The sequence below is a fragment of the Haemaphysalis longicornis genome, unplaced genomic scaffold (assembly GCF_048455015.1).
Source record: "Haemaphysalis longicornis isolate Haplotype H1 unplaced genomic scaffold, Haemaphysalis longicornis Haplotype H1 scaffold_9, whole genome shotgun sequence".
Lineage (NCBI taxonomy): Eukaryota > Metazoa > Arthropoda > Arachnida > Ixodida > Ixodidae > Haemaphysalis > Haemaphysalis longicornis.
Genome location: NW_027526460.1, coordinates 97,113,353 through 97,133,826, shown reverse-complemented (window position 1 = coordinate 97,133,826; position 20,474 = coordinate 97,113,353). Strand labels below are relative to the sequence as shown.

The window sequence follows — 20,474 nt, the reverse complement described above, 5'->3', positions numbered from 1 at the left end:
CAGGAAAAAAAAATCACGAATAATATATCGTTGTCAGTTGCAGATCTCCGACTGAATGTTTCCACTTCGACTCCTGAACAAGACTAGGCAGGAAGAAAAGTGGGAGTAGAAATATAGCAATGTTAACCGGGCTGGAATCTGTTTTTTTCTATCGATCAAGTAAGAAAGAGCGGGTTGAGGTTAAAAAAGAAATAAATAAGAATTTAATGTGGAAAAGGGGCCCGCTGCATTAAAATTCTGGAAATAAAAAAAGGGCAACATTACCTGCTTTGAGGATTTGACGTGCTGCCGGTACAAGTGATCGAAGATGGCTCCGTATTCCTCGTGGATTCTCTGCATCTCGTTTATGTGTTCGGCTACTCTTTCCATGCCCTTGAGAGCTTCTGCAAATCAGTAAAAATAATAAAGGCCAAAAGTAAGCTAGTTTTCTTGTACGGATTACAGGCAAGACGCCATCAATATAGACGTGCACACATTCGAACACTAAACATAAAGTACCCAGTAACAAGAATAAATGTGCACAACAGAATGAACATACCCGCCGCGGTGGCTCAGTGGCTAAGGCGTTGCGCTGCTGAGCACGAGGTCGCGGGTTCGATTCCCGGCCGCGGCGGCCGCTTTTCTGATGGAGGCGAAAAGCAAAAACGCCCGTGTGTACGAGATTTCGGCGCACGATAAAGATCCCCAGGTGGTCAAAATTAATCCGGAGCCCTCCACTACGGCGCGCCTCATCGCCTGCGTTGCGTCGGCGCGTTAAACCCCACTATCAATCAAATCAATGAACATGTGTTATTGAACTAAGGGGTGTGTGGCGATCAAGACGTTTCGCTGGATATACGATATAAAAAACACTGTACAGCGACACAACACGAGACGAGACTTAAATTGTAATCGCTAACTACATGATGAATTCACTTTTCTAATGACTCCCACGCACGTCCTCGTTTACTGACAGAAAAGGTTCGAACCCCAATGCTCAGTCTCTAAAACAGCCATGAAGCAAGTTTTATCACAATTTCAGAGTATCCCTACTCCTAATAACGCCAAGCTCTATGCCTCACTGATGGCGACCGTCCCATCACTAAAATGGGCTGTAGGAAAGCCAATTCTACACAACGCGTTTCATAAAACGATGATGATAATGGTAAGCGAAGGCACATGAGTGTATCAAACAAAAACGCTTCTCTTGGCCGGAGTAAACCTGGGGTCCTGGCGTTATATAGCCGACGTCTATCCGATTCCGCCATTGCGACACGGTCGAATGAGTGTTGATTCAAAGCGAAGCTTTTTGGTCGCACTGATGCCGACCGTCCCGTAACCAAACCCTGTGAACGCCTACAACGCTAACGGAACACGCTGACCGCTTGGCTGAAGAAGAGCCCATTCGTTGCAGACACGTGCCGCCGAATCCTTGACGCGTGGGGCGCAGTTTCCTTCAATACCGCCGAAACATTCTTCGAAAGCTCACAGTAATCCCAAACAACCTCAACAGGGTGGCGCATGACCTTACCTGGGTGAAGGCCCCGAAGGGCGCACGCACGGGCAGAAAATTTCATACTGATTGTTCATACTTAATCTGCTTATCAGCAAAAGTACGTTGGCCTCACATCTTTGACACTGTAGTTAAAGAGACTCTGCAACACTTTTTGTGCACAGCAAGTAAACCTGCGCGACGTTTACATTACACTGACAGGAATACCTGAGCCAAATATTACACGCACACGTGAAGCGGTAAGCCAGCAAATCGCCGTGAAAGACGTAAAAAACCAACCGCGCTCTCTTCAATTGTCCTCATTATACACCCCTAGCATGGTCTAAACGTCATTTGGGCCATGTCTGTCCTATAGGGTGTATTCACAGGGCTTTGGGCCGCGCGGCGGCGCTACCTGCGTGGCGGCGACGACGCCATATTTGAGGTTGCACTCCGCCGCGCGGGCAGCGCGTTTCCCGACGTGAAACGTGGTTTGCAGCGTGCTGCTGGCAAGAACGTTCGTGTGGACGGTGTTTTTTCTGCGTGATTCGTGGGTTTGCGAATGCCTCGTCCTACCGAGTAGCTAGCATTGTTCTCGCTTCGAAAATCCGGACTGCGCTGGTCTCCTACAACCGCAGACCCGAAGCAGGCCGCACGACAAAATAAAAAAAAGCGCGCCGTGTATTTTTTTTTCCTTTCGCTGTTTCGAAGCGACGGCTAGGGCAGTGCTTGAAAGCTGTCTGTCTTCATTCGACGAGTTCCCAAAGAAGTTATCGATAATATGGCTAATCAGTATCGAATCTGTTGAACCCGTTTCATCCAGGCCCCGGGACGATGGGCGCCGGAGCTTTCACCTCGCACCTCGTCACATGTTTGAAACATACGCATGCTTAAAATGTTCACAAATTAAGGTAGCCGGCGTACTTTATGGATGAGACAAACCATACTGGCCTCCCAGCCTCAACATGGGCTATACTTCGTACATGCAATATCGCTTCCCAGGTAATTGCGGGCATCCAAATTGATCCAATTCTTCTTCATCGCCTTCGACTGTTCTCTAATGTCCAAGCGTGATCAGACACTAAAGCTTGACGCTGGGTACACAGTTTGACTACTTCAAAAAAAAGCGCAGAGACTAAAACGTTAACGTATGCGTGCGGAACAAACTAGAGCAGCCTTTCTCACTTGTCTCTGCTCTGCTTTCGAAGTAGCCAAAGCGTACGTGTTTCATAATCTTGTTCTGCTTATAATTTCCGCTTCGTATTTACCGAAAGGAAAAGACTTGAAAATCAACGGTGGGATCTTTGTCGTCGCCACCATACCTAATTTTATCACGTATTTACCTCGCGATGGTTTCCACCCAGACCCTGTGCGTAAATGTTCCGCTTCATTAGGAGCTCAAATGGACGACCTTCGTACGTTCAACGCACAGAACACTGTCGCCAGAGCACCTCACCGTCTCTTATACTCCTCAAGAAGTGCGCAACATGCCTGGGTGGCACGGTAAAACCAGCGCCTCTCTCACACGCCACCACCACATCAAATGTCCTCGCAGCCTTGGGTGAAGAAATTTTCTTAACTCGCGCCACGGTCGCTTCAAGCAACGGAGGAAATAATGAAATCGGCGCACGGGGATGACACCGAGATAGCGCGAAATCGCCAAAACGGACCGGGTTATGCACGCCGCTGGCCGCGCCTGTCAAACCTTCGGACATTTGCATTCGTCGCGCGAAATCATACCGTCTTCAAGCACTGCCCTGGCTAAACCAGCGCGCTTACTTTCGTGGTTTGGACTGCTTCGGGTTTGCGGTTGTAGATGTGAACAGCGCACCCGGAATTTCGCAGCGAAAACACTGCTGGATACTCGTTACGACCAGGCATTCTCAAACACATGAATCACGCAGAGAAAAACACCGCCCACACGAACGTTCTTGCCAGCACCACGCCGCAAAGAACATTTCGCGTCGGGAAACGCGCTGCCCGCGCGGCGGAGTGCAACCTCAAATATAGGCGTCGCCGCCGCCGCGTAGGTAGCGCCGCCACGCGGTCTAAGGCTCTGCGCACAAACCACAAGTTAGCCTGAATGGGAGTTTTTTGGCTCGAATACGTCTTTTAAACTCCTCACGGCAGGTGAGGTAGTATGGTGGTGGAAAAACTGCCAGTTTACACCGGGGGCCACAAGCCGTCGTGAATAGGCGCATTTACCACGATTGTACATCTTCACAAAACGCAGTATCTAGCTGTGAATACTGCGTTTGTCCTAATGGGAGTATTAAAAATTCCCACGCATACTCCATCTCCTTCTCCTCGTTCACCCCTTCCTCCTCTACGCCTCCGTACAAAATGGCTGCCAGTTGGTGTCGTGTGTCCTGTGAGCTCCAGCGTCCCCGAAAATTTATTGTCGATGTGAACTTGCGGCCGCACGAATGGATGTGAAGTGCTTCCAGAGAATCGAAGCTCGTTGCGAACATTGTGGAACCAGACTGCACTGACGTGCGACACACTGGAACGTTGCCTGCGTGACACCGACCTTCGAGCCGACGGAATACGCCAGCGAGGCGACGCGAGGCCTAAATGCAGTGATAGCTGAGAGTGGCTCGTTAAAAACAACGCGGTTGTGCCTCTGCGAGGTGGTTGAAGGTAAGATTTTCACGTTTTTTATTGTACCCAACATTGTGGGAGAACTGTGCCCCTTCTAGTGTTAAATAAACTCAGCGTGTTTCCCGCGTCACTGCACGGGCAGATTTTCTGCCACAGGAGGTGAGCGTTGTGCGTGAGAGAGGGCGCCATGCCCGGAACGTCATTGGGGAAGCCGAGCGGTGTGAAAGCAATGCGTATTTGCTCGGGTCTCGAGTGGAACACTCACTCATTCACACTCGCGAGCAGAATGAAAAGTGTCCGCATTGTGAACGGCTAGCAGGTGTTTTTGTTAGGCTGTGTCTGTGGCTTATTGGCTGGCGAAGGTGAAGTTGGTCGGTCAAACATCGCAGGGCGGCCGCTTTTCTTGAGAAGTGCGTGTGGTGCCAGCCGCGCCTGCTACGAGGAGGGTGACTGCCGCGTGCCGCCAGCGATTAATTGCTTTCACTGGAAAGGGATAAGGTCGGGGCCCCGTGGGAGGCGCGTGCAACATAACCAGCAAACGCCATTCGAGGGAGCATTCTGTAGAGTCGACGCACGACAGCTTATTTTATTTTTTTTTTGAAGGGGGGCCAGGCGCAGGCGTCACACCGAACGAATTTTTTCCTTAACTTAGGGTGAGGGGTGAGAAGGGAAGTGCGGGTGGAAAAAATTGAAGCTCGGTCCCAGAACACTAAACGCAAGAAAAAGAGGGAAAGGAAGAATTTTGAGAAGTTGGTCGCCACAAGGGTCGCGCTCCCCTTTGAACAGCAGAGCACTTCGTTTTGACAAACTAGTGAGCGCAGGTATCTCGGACGGAAGTGCAATTTTGCGTACCTTTAAATAAACAATCAGACATTACGGAAAGTTGGACACAAGAGTGACAAGTTCAGCGTCTTTACAATGCCGGTTTTTTTCAGGTCAGATGCCCAATATGCTTCTGGATTTGTTGCCGCAGATTTAAAGCGTTTCGCTATCTCTCTGATGCATGTGCTGCTGTGGCTTCCTGGGGAACGTGCCAGGAGGTGTGGCAACGTCAGCGTTTGGGAGGCAAGTGCAAGCAAACAGAGCACCGACGACATGCTGACCTCATTGTTTGCAAATGGCTTACATTTTTTTTTCGTTGAGGAGTGTTGTAGTAGATAAAGTTTTACCAAGATACCTTGTGTTTTCGATGTAGGTGTTTTGTTGATTCAGTGTTTTTATTGCGTTATTAACGTGTTCACACGTATATCGTATATGTGTAATTTTTATGCAATAAATTTACTGTGCAGAAAACAAACTTTTCACGTTTCGTCATTCAACGTTTAAAGCGGAAAAAGACTAGAAATTGCGTAATCCTAAACGAAAAATGAAAATGCGGCCTGTGCGCTCATTAAGAACTCCCAAATACAGTAATAAATTCCTCTGCAGCGCTTATATAAAGCGCAAAAAAACAAAAACAAAAAACATCGAATGCAGGTCAACACTGCTCCCAACGCGCCCCCTGAAAACTCCCAGTTCGAGGAAACAATACACTCCCAATGGTACCCATGAAAGCTCCCATTGTAGTGGCAGTAAAATGAAACTCCCATATGCTACTGAAAAAACTGCGAAAATAATGGGAGTAAGGCGAAACTCCCATTGGAAGGAGTTTTGAAAACTCCGAATTGGTACTGAGTTATGCAACAAGCCATTTACTCCCATTTCGGCTTATTTGTGTTCTGTGTGTGTGAATGCACCCTATTGGCTGTCGCTGATCAACTAAGCTTATTTCTCGCATTTCCTGGGACGATTTCGCCGTCGTCGGCGTTGTGTACGAACCTATTCTATGCCTGAACCTGTACGCACAGTTGGGGCGTTTATATTGAGTTTTGAGTGCGCGCGGTGTTTGAGTGCCGAACTCAATATTCCCCTTTCAACGAAACCACTCGACAACAAACGTTTTTTGCTTCAAAAACGCCCTACCAGCAACAGCGCTTGCTTGCGAGCAGGCACCCATGCCTGATTTTTGCGGCACCTGCAGACCGAAAATAGACCCCTCCACGTTGTGGAGAAAAGGAGAAAACTCCTCGGCCTGTGCTATATCGAAGGCTGCCGAACAGAACGTCGCGAGCCGCCCCCTCTCTTGGAAAGAGCGCGCAGCTTTCATGACGTTGTCCGCTGTCGAGTTGAGAGGGAAGAATTATGCGCGATTTTTCGTCGCCCGTAGTTTCGGTGAGATTGAACGGATTTTTATAATCCTTGCGGGATGAGATTGCTGGGACAATAGACTTTACCCCCCAAAATACATTCCGAGTAGTCGATGGTAAGTGTTGCAGGGTCCCTTTAATATTATTAATATTTTGTCCATCTTCTAGGCAAGATCAGGGAATGGTAATAATAGTAAGTCTTTAATTGGAAAAATCAGCCTCCCAACTCATCAAGCACCTCAAGAAAGGAATCCAACATCCCTTTAGCATGCTGTACGTATCAATGGTAGCACTAAAGAAATTACACCTTGTGTTCAAAGAAGGGCTCGCATCAGTACTCCCTTTTTACCTCACCTGTCTGGGCGTGCGCCTTACTTAGCTTAACAGCACGGCCCAGAAGTAAGATTATTTGGAAGAAGCACACCCAAAGCATAGTGGACACGTTTCAAACACCAGCTTAAAATGTTATCCCGCAACCATTGCCAGGGTTCCGCGGCGTACATTACGTGTGAAAAGGAGTTGATGTAAAAGTACTTTACAAAAGGTGCCCATCTAACCATTGTAATCACTACTTGCTACAAATCAAGGTTTCCTAAAAAGCAGATGTATTCTACCATGAAGTAACTTTTATTAATTTACACAGAGCAAAAGTTTCTTTATCAGAAGTCTGATTGTTCAAACTGAAGCATAAATGAGCTTTACTATGAAGTTAATGTCGTTAATGCGATGGTGTGAGTTATCATGACACAAATTTGCTCCATGGCCCATAAAACTCACGATATCATGTAGCATTGTTTCAAAGTATCACACTCCCATGAGTCCCTCTTCCATTTACTCAGTGGCAAGATACACTTAGTGATGAAGATAGAGCGCGGTGTTTCCATCAAGTCGCAATACCAACTCGCCCAACTTTCCATCCGGCTGCAAGGTACACTTACTCTAAAAGTACAAATTTCATTCTGTGGAAACTGTGCTGGAATGTGTCTCCCGTGCCGCTGAAAGTACGCTCCTGCATGATGCCCCGATTCACCATACCTGGCGCATGTATGGAACCGCCTGTCTCTGACGTCACATTTGCTATTTAAACCACAGTGAAATAAACGTGGGGCTTTTTGCTTGCCTATCGCCTGGACTGCCATCACCTCCCTCCTTTCACCGATCACGGACTGATAGCGCGGGCGCCCCTACGACAGAAACTCTTTAAAGAGAGTCACCATTACACCTTTATAAAATTATTAACACTCTATTGAAGAGAGTTATTTTATGCCGAGAAATAGGTCGAGAGAGTCATGCAGGTGCAACAAGAGAATCACTAATACACCTCTTTAAGAGTCATTAACACCCTTTTTACAGAGTAATTCAAGGACAAATAGTGGGTGGAGAGTAATTCAGGTGCAACAGCACGTGCCTGCGAGGTGGTGGTGTTCCTCGGTAACGGGGTCGGTGAGGTGCTTGAGCTGCTGAAGTAAGAGAGGGTACTTGAGTATCCGCTGAATTGGCTTGATTAGGTACGACTCCAGGGAGAAGCTATGCTGCCCCTTGGGGTTTCTGGTCTGCAAGAAGTCGGACAGGGCCGTGTTGCCTTCACCTAGAAGCGTCGAGAAGAAAAAACAAGGGTACCCATGAGCTTGTTTCTTTAGGGAAGAATTTATCAGTGCCGAAAGTGATCAGACGACGGAAGAATTCATGGTTAATCTGTTTTACGAACGAGTAGGTAAGGACATACAGCGTGATAAAAGGGTATGGGTGAATTCATAAATACTGAAACACACCCACACATTGCTCCCAAACCCTGCTCTTGTGTTACTAAGAAGCTAATGACAGGTAACTGTTAATCTTCTAAAATGAGATAATTACTATGCTTGTTTATCAAACTGTATGACCGGCTTGCAAAATGACTCTGTAGAAGAACTATGGTAAAATAAGTACAGTTGCTCTGTTTCCGGCATTTTTTTTTGTCATGGCTTTGATCGGGAATAGCCTCAAACCATAAAACACTCCTTTTTTTATTTAAATTAAGTAGATTTCAACTTTAGCGCGTATGTTTGCTTCTTGCAATTAATACTTGAAGCAAGACGGGCTACCAAAAGGGAAAAGATTTGTGAGCTGACTGGAAAATTTAGCATCCACAAGTATGTTCAAATTCTAGTCTTCAAGGGCCGCTTCAAACAGTAATATTGTGCTGATTGTATGCTCGTTCGAGTGAGAAAGTTTAGGTCTCCTCGTTTCACTCCACAGGTTAAGCAACTTCGTGAGCTAGGCAAAAAAATTTTGCCATTTTTTGAAGACTTGCTTAGGCTGGTAATACATGAACCTCGATTCAATTAATCACCGAGACCCACGAATTACTTTAAACCTGGAACCCCGTAAAGTCTAAAAAGCATTTTGCCTACAGTGAACTGCCGGTGGAGCCCGAAATTGTTCGTCAAACTCACAAGGGCGTAAAATTTGGTTCCGTAAAAATGACTTTAAACTGTATATTGTTGTTTTATTGTTTTAAAATATTCTTTTATTACCTTCCAAAGGGCTTTGTTGAGGTGCAGCCCCGCAGTTTTTGTTATTCGAGTGAATTACACTTAAACGCGCGCACCTCCCTAACTTTTATTTTACGTGCAAACTTCATTTATAAATATCTTGAAAGCCTATACTTACTCGGATGTAAAACCTTCTGAGCTTTGGAGTGACTGGCACAGAAGGAACTGTAAAGCTTGAATTGGTCAGCGTAGTATAGAAAAGAGTTTCCCAGGGAAAACAACACGTTCTGAAAAAGAAATGCAAAAGTACAAGCTTAAATTCAGCACAAAGTGAAGTGAGATTGGCCGCCTGCCGTGTGAAGGAACGAGGTGTATGCCACACAAGAAATAACATATGAGCCTAAACGACATTTTCGAGGCAATGGTTTCCTCGCAAAATTAGCATAGGTAAGGACGCTATAATCACCTTGGCACTGGCTACCGCCCCCAAGCGCAGGATATACCTTGACATCAATACCCGGTAAAGTAAAGGGGAGAACAGCCTCGCCGGTAGCGTAGTGGTCATCGCCCCAGACGCGTATTCTGGAGGTCGTTGGTTCGAATCCCACCCGGCGAAAATTTTTCCTCCGTTTTCTTTCTGTCTTTCAAAAATCTGCATTGTTTCCCCGATAATAAATTACCTGCCGCATTCTCCGCTTTGCCTTCCTTGGCATTCTTGACTGCCAACCTTTATTTTTGTCTCAATAAAACGAGCCCCTCATTTCCCATTCTGATTCGCTACATGCATAGCGAGGGTCTCCGTTCTGGGACTCTTGGAGCCTTAGGTAGCTTAAGAGGGTCCAACGCTGGTCGATCACTCTCCAAAGGTCGTAAACCGTCGAGCCATGACCCGGGGGTTAAGAATGTCCCCTTCACTTCGAGTAGTCCGAGTGGCGCTGGCTACCACCCCCAAGGGCAGGAAACAAATACCTTAACATAAATACCAGAGAAAGTGGAGGGGAGAACAGCCCCGCCGGTGGCGTAGAGGTCATCCCACCAGACACGTATTCTGGAGGTTGTCGGTTTAGATCCCACACAGCGGGAATTTTTTCTCCATTTTCTGTCTGTCAAAAATCTGCATCTGTTTTAACGATCATAAATGACCTACCGCATTCCCCCTTTGCTCTCCTTGGTATTCTTAACTGCCAGCCCTTATTTCTATATGTGTGTGTGCGTGTGTGCGTGCGCGTGTGCGTGTGTGTGTGCGTATACCAACGAAGCGGTTACCTTAAACTGGCTTGGGTGCTCCAGCCGATGGAAGTCGGGCTCGGCGGCGATGGCTTCTTCGAGGCTCTGGAGGAACTGCCTCTGGAACTGCACGATCTCTTGGATGTTGCCAAACAGGGCGCTGATCTCGGCGTTGGAGAGCAGCGTCTCCTTCTTCATGGGCTCCAGGTAGTGCTCCAACAGGTTGTTCAGGTGCTTCGTTCGTTCACGTGCGGGGAACGTTAAGCAGGTGAGGAGGAGGAGGGGCAGAAAAGGGGCAGCACGTCGGGGGAAAACGAGAAGGAGGGGAAGCACAGAAGGAGCACAGGCAACCATTACTTCCCCACCTGGGAGAAGCATGTACAAGGCAGCTGGCTGAAATACTCGGCGTAAATTCGGCAGGCTGGTGCCTATGGCATTATTAGCTTGACTATATGAAGTCGTGTGCTAGAGTAGTCATTTGATTAATAATCATGATCAGCTAATTCACTGCAGGAAAAAAAACCTCGAGAAGTAACGATTGAATATCTTTGTATGGTGTCAGACAAATGTTCTGGTTGCATCCATCAAATCTGCCCAGTTCTATGCCTCTCGTGTACCCTGAGTAAGCACTCTGTACATACCATTGTCCATCTCTCATTTCCACTACGAAAAACATACCATACCTAACCCCACTTCATATTATGAATTCCAGCTAGAATTTCTTCTGCCCCTGCGTGTTCAGAATACCCCATGCTTGCTTTTTTTCGAAAGTGTGAAGTACTGTTGTCCTCTTTTCTTTGGATCCTCACTATGATCAAGGTTCGTTTTCCTCTGCTGGTATTGCAGTTTGCAAACAGCCCATTTAGACTAGTTTACTAAGTATATTTAGTCAATGAGGCCAGTTAGCAAACACGTGTGAAGAGAGTGTGTTTACACAGCATGGAATAAATACTGCTCCAGCGTTGTAAATTTCATGTCACACCATGTTGAAAATCATGGTTGAAACCATTAACGGTTTACCCAAGATTTAGCGTTGATTAGATTCATGTCGGTCTGAAAGGTACCCATAACAGGTGTTATTTTGATATATAAGGCAGTTCAATTCGTATATAATGTATTGTCACACTTTTTGGCTGCATTTGCGTCATCTAAACACGCTGCATTCTGCGACCCATAGGCATTATTCTAGGCTCACTATGCTCGCACTTTGCTCCGTTTGCTTTTTCACGAACAGTATGTGACTGGGCATGGTTTGCATATGTTGTAAAAGGATGGTAGTTTTTTGTAAAAACTGGCTTGGGTGTGACGATGCAAAGCTTTGTGAACGCGACAGAGAAGAAAGCCACAAACTCGGCTACACATTCTCGTTACAGGCGTGGTTAAACTTTGAGGACCAGTATAACGGCCAGCAGATAAACATACATGCTCCTGCTTATCGCTAAATGAAAAGTACGCTCCCCCTAATTGCCAGATTGAGTAAGCGCCACCTTTACATCTCACTATTGTGCATGAGCTGCCATACCTACATTTGCCGCGCAAGTGTCCTTCCGACAACCTGCACCAACCCTTTCTTAAAGCAAAAAGTCGTACCGTCACAATTATGAAGGGTTTCAATTCCGGCAAATTACCTTTGAATTTTATGAAGTGCTTGTTCGGAATCCTACTACACCTTTTCTCATACAGGCCACCAAAATGACACTCAAGCATGAAAACCAATTCAGGTATTGCCAGTGAAAGGCGCTTAACAATCAAGAAGGCAGATAAATACAATGCTAATAATTAAAGTTCGTTTTTGCTTCTGGCCAATGGCAGGATTTATAGAAAAACGGTAAATTTTTATGTGTTATTTTTTTCAGTTTTTGCGTGCTCTTTTGTATCCTGAAGAGACGTTTGCAGCTGTCCTAAATAACCTCCGAAATCCCGAATTCCTCCAAGTGCTAAATTGTAGGATAGAGACCAACCACACAAGTTCCAGTTTGCCACACCAAAATTAACACTTCATGATAATAAACAGAAAAATAAAGACGTCTGTTCTAAGGATAGAGTAAACGAAGTTTGCGCATTCGTCAGTCACCAGTAACGATTCAATGCCTGTTGTGCACACAACACACATAAAAGAGGAGAGCACAACATGGCGATATTGGAACACGCGACCGCGCTTCGCTCGAGATCCCAAGGGTCTGGTGCACCACAAAAATGGGAAGCGAAAAAGAGACAAAACGTTTCCACTAAGTGCGTAAAAACAGACAGATCCAAAAAATTGCAACCGCGACAGTACGCGGTGAAGCGTCTGCAACAAAAAATACGAAGAAACAAAAGTTCAGATGGCGAAAGGAACACGCATGAGTGAGCATAACATTTGTGCAGTGGATTCTTAAGCGTGCTGCGGGGGCTTAACCCAGTTCATGCCGAGCGAAAACAGGTGTAGCAGCTAATCGGTCACCACGCAATTCAAGCAAGAAATAAAGTGACGGATTAAATCACATCGGCAACGAAAACCTTGTGATGGACACAACTGTTCGAAGCAAACGGTGTTTTTTGTATTTTTTCTTGACCATAATGTGAGACAAGCGCATCAAAGACGTGCATAAGACCCATGCAAAAGTGTTCCGTAGTGCTTAAATCAACCAAATACTTCACCAAACGTTCAATTGATTATTTTTTCTGTCGCGCATTATTTTGAAGAGCTACCTGGTTTCTAGCTTTCGATTACTCGCTTTCATCGGCGATTTTGCCCGAAGACTTAGTTTCATTACTTGTCAATCAAAAGGGGGCCATGGTTTCAGCACCTCTTAAATATCAATACCGCAAATGCGGGCATATGGTGCCCTCTAGCTACAATTGCTCACATAACTGATGTGCTCCTTATGTGAGTTTTACACGTATGCAGGCAGTGTTTCATGTTTTAGTAGCACTCATGGCACCGACAAAAAGCATCCTCTGATTCCAATCGCAAATGTATTACTAACACGATTGTAGCATCTGGTGATATTCATAAGAAGAGGGGACAGTTAGGATCAGAAAAAAAAATCGGGGGAAGTATATTTCCTTATTTAAGATTGGATTAACTGCTAAAGTTACATGATGTGCACAAAAAACTGGAAAGATTAAGTGCATTAAGAAATAAGAAGCCACCAGGTTCTGTTATACTCAGAAAAATGGTCCCATTTTTTCTTCACCAGCTAGCCAACACTAACGAGAAATTGAAGAGTCACAGGAAAAACTGGAACAGAGCATATTACTCTGTAATGATTCTTTCGTCCAATTGTTAGTCAAAGGGTGGCTACGGTTGCCAGCGCTCGCGAAATGTTATTACTGAAACGGGCTGAGATGGTTGTTCAGCAGAAAAAAAACATGACATGATCAAAACCTGTGCTCTACAGGCCGACAACAAAACCTAGAAGGCAGTGCAGCAAACAAGAGGTTCGAAGCACGAGCCTACAGTTGAACTTAGATGTAACAAAGTCAACAGGGCCCACAGAAATATTTAGTTAGATTAAGAACTTCTGAAAAGGGAGAAAGGATTACCAAGTATTCGCAATTACGGCGGAATTGTAATTTGTTTGTTAAATCAGGGAATTTGTAAAAGTGCGTTGTGTAATATGGAGGTTCAACTGTATATTTTGAGCATTGCGCTACACTTTTACTAAGTTTTTATGGAAGAGACTCGGTCAAATTAAAACCGATGGAGCAAAACGCCGAACAATGCTCTGTGGCGTCAAACAAATTTCAACTATGCGGACAAATCGTGCTTGCTGAGAGCGAGTATGTGTCACGTATCAAGTCTGATATATTGAGCCTAACTGTTTTTATACGCAGGCATGTGCCGTGGTGACGTCACGTGTTCAATTAACCCCAGGTGCACGACTCCCACAAAGACATCACGTCCCGAGCAACACTTCACAGTACACGTGAGCAGACGGTGCCCTAAAACGTTGACCGTGATGTACGCAGAGTGTCACCACTAACCTTAATTAAGAACAAAACCAGTGGCCCGGTGGAATATACATGAGTGAAATCCTCAACCTGTCATGTAAGCACTATTACTCGACTGCTATCTTGTTTCACTACTCACCATTCAAACTAAATGAAATGACTTTGTTACGATTTATACAAGAATGTTGCTCTGGCGTAGAACTGAGCTCAACTCAAATACAACTATTTTACCATTTCAGTGTAGCTTCTCACAAGCTGAAGATCACTATAGAAAAATTAATCATTTTGATGAGACTTGCCTTTAGCGTAACCCACGCCTTCACGAGAAAAAGAAACAAGCAAAAAAAATGGCGTAATATTGGCATTCTTACATGGGTGCGCTAAATTAAAGACACTTCTGGTTAAACGAGCAGTTATTGGGCAAAGTCGAAGCGCAAAACAGAACATGTGGTTCAATGGCAAATATGTTCGATGTGAGCAAGCTATAGCGATCGAATTTTAGTAAGATTTCCGGTAATTAGTTTCAAACCATGAGTGATCAAAAAACGTTAACACCCCTATAATATAGTATCTGCGTCCCATGTCATCTCAATTAGCTGTGAGGGATTAGCCATAAAACAACTTGGATGTCAAAAAAATGTATGTGACGTCGGTAGAGTTCAACGGTTCCATCATTTTCGCCTGTCCAGAATCGCGTGGCAACAGCTCAAAGTGCTCCCAAGAGTGTGGTGTACTTATTCATGCATTCAGCATGATGAACACTGGCATGCTGAACCTCGAATGTCACTCACCTTGCTAACTTCGTTAGTGCTAGGGGGTTTCCTCTGAAAAGAAGCGCCGAAAATGGTGTTGTTTTTGGATACTCTCGACGTGATTTCTTGAGTTTGCTTCTTCAAGGAAAGGCAGCATACGCTCTCGCCACAGTTACACCTCCATTTATTTAGTAACGAGAATTATGCATGATATTTACTGCAAGTGCACTTAACGTGACAAAACATAGCTATTTTAAACACGTGTGAATGCTTTAGAATAGATGAGACTGCTAAAATGAATTGCATCAGCTGTCAAAGGAAGGAAGCCAGTTAAGCATGCAAGGCACACAGTGGGCTGGAGCACTTCACGGGAGCGAACAAAACATGAGGGAGATCTAGCTCTAGGCAGCGCATTGAGCAGACAGATCATAATGAATAATTTTGTCACGCTTGGAACAGATATAGTAATGTTAGCCACAACATCTTTAGAGGCAATGAGCACTGCGTTTACTAAAAAGTATGGTTCAGTGCTCAAAACAAGTATTCAAGCGTAGTTTTCTAGTGAGTGGGGGAAGAAGAGGGAGTATACATGCTTTGCATTTGTCCTTATGCTTTATGCTCACATAAAATCTCAATTTTCACTGCAGAAGGATAGTGTTTAAACCAAAAACCCCAAGCGCAAATCTGATCAGAAGCCCACACTCAATTTTGGGGAAAGATTAAAGAGATTTAGCATTCTTTTAGAGGTAACTCTAGCCAAGAACAGCGCTCAGAGCTTGTTTAAAGAACACAAAGCAAACAAAGGAAAAGTCCGCTTGAAGGGCTGCTAAGACGGCACACGCACAACAAACGTCACCAAAGCACATGGCCTCAGAGCTACAGCTTCTAAGGCAGTAGCTACACCACATATCCGTGACCTTGGCAGCTTTCGCGGTTATGGCCGAACCATCATGCGAAACTACATCCACTCGGCTTCGTAACGCAGCCCAAATATGGAGTCCAAGCCAAACAAACAGGTAAAACAAAGCAGAAGCAAGCAGGGCCACTAGGTAGCCTGCAAAGTCACACAGAAGTTGATGCAAAGAAACGGGGTAATTAAAAAGCAGGTGGCATGCAAAATCCAGGACGAGTCGCAAATGCAGGCAACATAACCAGGACCACGTATGGAACATGCATATGCGGAATCATAACTGAAACTGGCAACTTTCTCCTTCCTGCAATGCATCCACACGACAAGGCTTTTCTGACACACAAAAAAGAAGCTCGCCTCTAGGTTGCCTTCAGTAAAAACCAACAAAAAAAAGAAGACCAACGCAACGACCAAGAAGCAAAAGAGAAAGAATAGTGATGATGAACAAGTGAGATTTACCTTTTGTAAAGCCGCCACATACCACTCAACCAGCTCGCTCATGTGCTGCATCATAAGAACGGGGAATGCGAAATGTCAAGGGAGACATTCCGCTTGATAGAAGTGTCAAAAGTGAAAAATGGTTAAGAAAAACTAGGGACTTTATTTTATTTCTTTCCCCGTAAAAAGTTAATATCACGTGCACGACTCTAAAGTGACACAGTTAAAACTGCTTCGAAGTGTGCCTCTGCTTGCAAAAAAAGGAGGCAGAAATACAATCAGCTTGCGAGCACACTGAGTGGAAAGACGTGGTGGCAAAAAAGATCCCGGTTATACCAAAAAGCCCGGGTGTTTTTGAGTTGCAATGAGACGATCTGACACGATTACAGACGATTTCCCATTGTGCCACAAAATGTCGGGGCAAAGAAAAAGATGGCGGGAAAAAAATTCAGGCATGTGAAAATAGTGGAAATGAAGGCATAAAATTCCCTGCTCATGGTTCCATGAAAACGCACATTAGAAGGGACGCGAAATATTGGAATGATGTGGCAGCATAATCAAAATGTTTTCAGTATACAAATGATTTCACGGGATCTTACAATATGTCTTCCACACCGGACCTTTGTGGAACAAGTGTCACAACTCTCCATATGCTTAAATGTCATCCAAACTCTCCGTTATCGCTCTTTGTCTTCAACTTAGGTGATCCGTGTCGTTCTGTTTGGCCACCTTGGTAATACGAGTGGGTGGCCACGGCATTGTGCAAGCGGGAAAATAGTCCTGCTACCATAATTTTATATATTCTTCCAAATCGCCTTGGAGAATCACGGAGACCCGCAATACTGCCTAAGTGTTTGTTATCGAGAAGAGACGCGAATCCCTGTTCAAACGAGTCGCCGCTAGCTGATGACGCGCCCAATCCGTGTCGCGCGATGAATGGACAGGCTTAGGACACTAATGGGGACGCATCTCAGGTGAGGCTAACTCTGTCGAGCGCTGTTTGTCTCGTGTTCTAAACTCAGCGAGTGAAAAATATAGGATGCACTTCGGTAGTACTGTCTCTTGTATAAAGCTTGCTATACATTGTGCTACTGGCCAGGGGACTTCATCTTTCTTTCCTTTAAACAGATCTTAAGATTATGTTTGTCTGTTCTGTTTTACTGGAAAACTCCGGTGCGATGTCATACGTAAAGCGACAATGTGATAAAACATCGGGTTGCGTAGGCCATTGAGCGGGCCAGGTCTCCTCAGGACCCTTTCCACATCATATGTGAAAACAAGTGAGTTGATGTAAGGCTATCTTGATTATATAAAAAGCAAGCCTTGTGTACTGTTTTTTGTTGTATTGCTAATCCCCCTGGCTTAAAAATCCCAAATGGAAATGACCATTCCAAATTATTGCTGAAACGACACAGACGCTAGGTGTTCATGCACAGAATTTCTTGCTTGTTTGTTTGTTTTCAGCGTTGTCTCAGAGACTGGTAGCCGCAAAAAGCACATCGTTCGTGCCACCTTCACTTTTCAGTCTTCACTCAAGGAGCCCCTGCACTATAGGAGCCGAAAAACACCTAAGAACAGTTCCCACCACATCATGCCATTATCACGCCGTTCGCTGTCAGACACAGGCGCTCCTTTGTTCCTTCAAGTCGCCGCTCATAGCTGTTCGAAATTATCAATACATCATCTATGTGATGACACGTGTCCTTACAGAGGATTGTCTACAAACCACAAAATAGAAATGAATCTGAAGTGGCTGTTACTAGGAGACAAGAAATGACGTCTTAATGATGCCCAATTCCCAACAATTTCCAAAAAGGAATCTTAAATTTAGAATAACTCCCCAGTTCAGCCACTGTCAAGCGCAAACACTTAACTTCTGCCCACTGTATTTGCTTAAAGTAATGCAGCAAAAGCTCGTTAATTCGAACTCGGTTAATTCGAACTGACGCCCTGGTCCCAGCTTACCCCTGTATATTTCAATGGGGGAAAACTCCCGTTTATTCGGACGCGTCGGTATCCAAAACGGCTAATTCGAACAGGGATCCCCTGGTTTCTATCGATCCTCACAGAATAAGTCGTCCTAGATGGATTATAATGTTGCAAATGCAAACCAAACCAAATTTGCTAGAGATGCAAATCAATGGAACCGAAAACCATCAGCGTGGCGCACGCGCTACGCTGCTGCGACAGCTATTTCACTTCCTCAACGTGCACCGCACCACCGACGCCAGTGCTCCGGAGCATGCCGTTGCAGGTTTTCTTTACTCCGCAATCGCTGGTCTGAGCCTGCGATTACGTGGCGTGCGCAACAAACGTCTAGTAGCGCCTAATTCGCGATAATAAGTCCAGAGGTGGCTTCTTTGTGTTCTGCCCGCGCAGTGTGGCGCGATGTCCATTCATGCAGGCGCCCGCCCGCTAATTCGAACTCCTCTTAATTCGAACAATTTTATGGTCCCTTTCGAGTTCGAATGAACGCGCTTTTACGTATTCAGGTGGATCGCACTGGTCAAAGAACACATGACCGGTCCGTTGAGTGAGATACCTCCTTAGCAGCGGTTCGAAAGTTAGGAAACATACCTAACAGCTTGCATATAGACAACAGCTTTAAGAACATTTTTTAGAAATTTATGCCCAATTAGGAATAAAAAAGTGAATTCTAATGAAAAACAATAAAAATATTTTAACACAAAACAACTATACCACTAAGGTTGGGGGATGGTCTAAAGCATCCTGAAGACACTGGAACTTCTAGTGACTCTGTGGCGGCCGTTCTCTATGACGTTATATTTGTGGCGGTATCTTATAGCTTTACAGTTCCCATTTTGGATTTCTGTTTTATAATCCTAGATATTTACTTTTTGTTCTCTTACATGCTGTGACAATTCTCTGCATAGTACATAGCAAAGAGAAGATGACCACCCCCTGGTCAGTCTGTGTTGTGGTTCTCTGACCTGTGTTTTTTTACTTGTTCAAGGCACACATTGCTGTTCTGTAGTGCTGAGTTGAGTTTTCATGTACTTTTTTGTCATGCCACGTGGAACAAAGTAGTGCAAAGCACGGACAACTAAAGTGTACAGCGCCTGTGTTTGTTGTGTGTGCTCATGCTTCGACAGAAATGGCACTGATCGCGGGGAACAACACTTGGTGAATCTCAGAGTGGTGTGCCATGTGAATAGATGATAAAACGAACGTGAAGTTCCGGTAAAATTACTGTGTCGAAAAGAACGCTACATTAAAGCCTGCAAAGTGATGAAGGGGTGGTCTCATCACAGTGCTTGGCGCTGATTGCGTCATCCCAATTTTATTATTGGCGGCAAAAGGCTGCAGGTCAAACACAAAGCATTTCCATGAATCGTAACCCACTAAAGTTTAGTAATCTTGCATTAGAACCCAGCACTCTTGCCGTTCATCCTTGATAAAGTGTGAGCCAACTCAGTCTCGGCACCTATGATGAATTAATTTGCATAAAATTGATTGTGTATCTCTAGGCGTCTGAGCAGAGGATCTGATGTCATTCTGAATATGTACTTTTTCATGCAGCCAATGTGCGATTGGAACACGCATTTACTTATACAGTTATTTTTGGTCCCACGTTGATTGTGTAACTGCGTAGTTCATTGGAAGCTTTCTGTCCTTAGAATTTTTTAAACAGTCCGTAATTGTAATGCAATATTTTACAACAAAATCTACCTATGCTTGATTTATGCACAAAAAAACTTAAAGCTTATTTATTGTTTTACTGAACAAAAAAGCTTTTTCGGCTTTGCACATATTTACTTGTTTTGCTCATTGGACCATCACTGAAGGGACTTTTTAACTAACGCTGTGGTAAAAAGTTTGTGCTACGTGCCTCCAAGTTCAATAGGTTGGTCCCACCCACAAAACAACGGGCGTCCAAGAGACACCCGAAGAACAGCCAGACACCCAATGCCAAGGTTGAACGTCCATCGTACGTCCACCGCACGTCCAATGATATACATTCTCGCATGTACTGTGAACATCCAGCAAAAATGTACATTTGCGAATGTCCTTCGCTAATGTGGAAGCCAAATTTCCGCTAAGCTTAAAGCAATGCCCTAAATAACGTACTAGATTAACGACAAAATCTAACGCCGCTTTTCTATTAAACAGATTTTGTATGTTAACATGCGGACCAGTATACTGAAAAATTCACCTTAATATCATAAAGTAAACACAATTTTTTTTTGTTTTTTGCAAGTAGCTCACCAACACTAATGATTACCCATCTTACGGAAGGGTATAAATGCAATGAGAACCGGTACCACATCGAGCAAAGTAAGTATGACTTTCTACATGCTACTTTTTTTGGAAGGAAGGAAGGAAGGAATAGTACAGGAAAGGTAGGGAGGTTAACCAGAATACTGTCCGGTTGGCTACCCTACTCGGGGGGGAGGGGATACGGGAAATGAAAGGGAAAGAAAGGACAGCGGTACATATTAAAGGAGAAAATGAGAGAAA

The 20,474-nt window shown here is 44.8% G+C and overlaps 1 protein-coding gene and 1 non-coding gene across 11 annotated transcripts in view; one reads left to right on the top strand and one right to left on the bottom strand.

The window, feature by feature from the left end:
* Nucleotides 1-20,474, bottom strand: part of Sif (guanine nucleotide exchange factor still life) — a 309,147-nt gene that overhangs the window by 12,977 nt on the left and 275,696 nt on the right. For 8 of the 10 annotated variants that reach the window (XM_077684357.1, XM_077684359.1, XM_077684362.1 and 5 more), the window contains 6 exons: nucleotides 16,017-16,061; nucleotides 14,687-14,719; nucleotides 9,999-10,193; nucleotides 8,911-9,019; nucleotides 7,667-7,846; nucleotides 265-383 (listed from right to left, as the gene is read on the bottom strand). In XM_077684357.1, coding sequence (XP_077540483.1) covers nucleotides 265-383; nucleotides 7,667-7,846; nucleotides 8,911-9,019; nucleotides 9,999-10,193; nucleotides 14,687-14,719; nucleotides 16,017-16,061 — 681 coding nt within the window. The remainder of the gene's footprint in view (nucleotides 1-264; nucleotides 384-7,666; nucleotides 7,847-8,910; nucleotides 9,020-9,998; nucleotides 10,194-14,686; nucleotides 14,720-16,016; nucleotides 16,062-20,474) is intronic. The other 2 variants (XM_077684363.1, XM_077684364.1) reach the window with 2 other exon arrangements.
* Nucleotides 9,276-9,348, top strand: Trnat-cgu (transfer RNA threonine (anticodon CGU)). Its single transcript has one exon. It is a non-coding gene; the product is annotated as a tRNA-Thr (tRNA).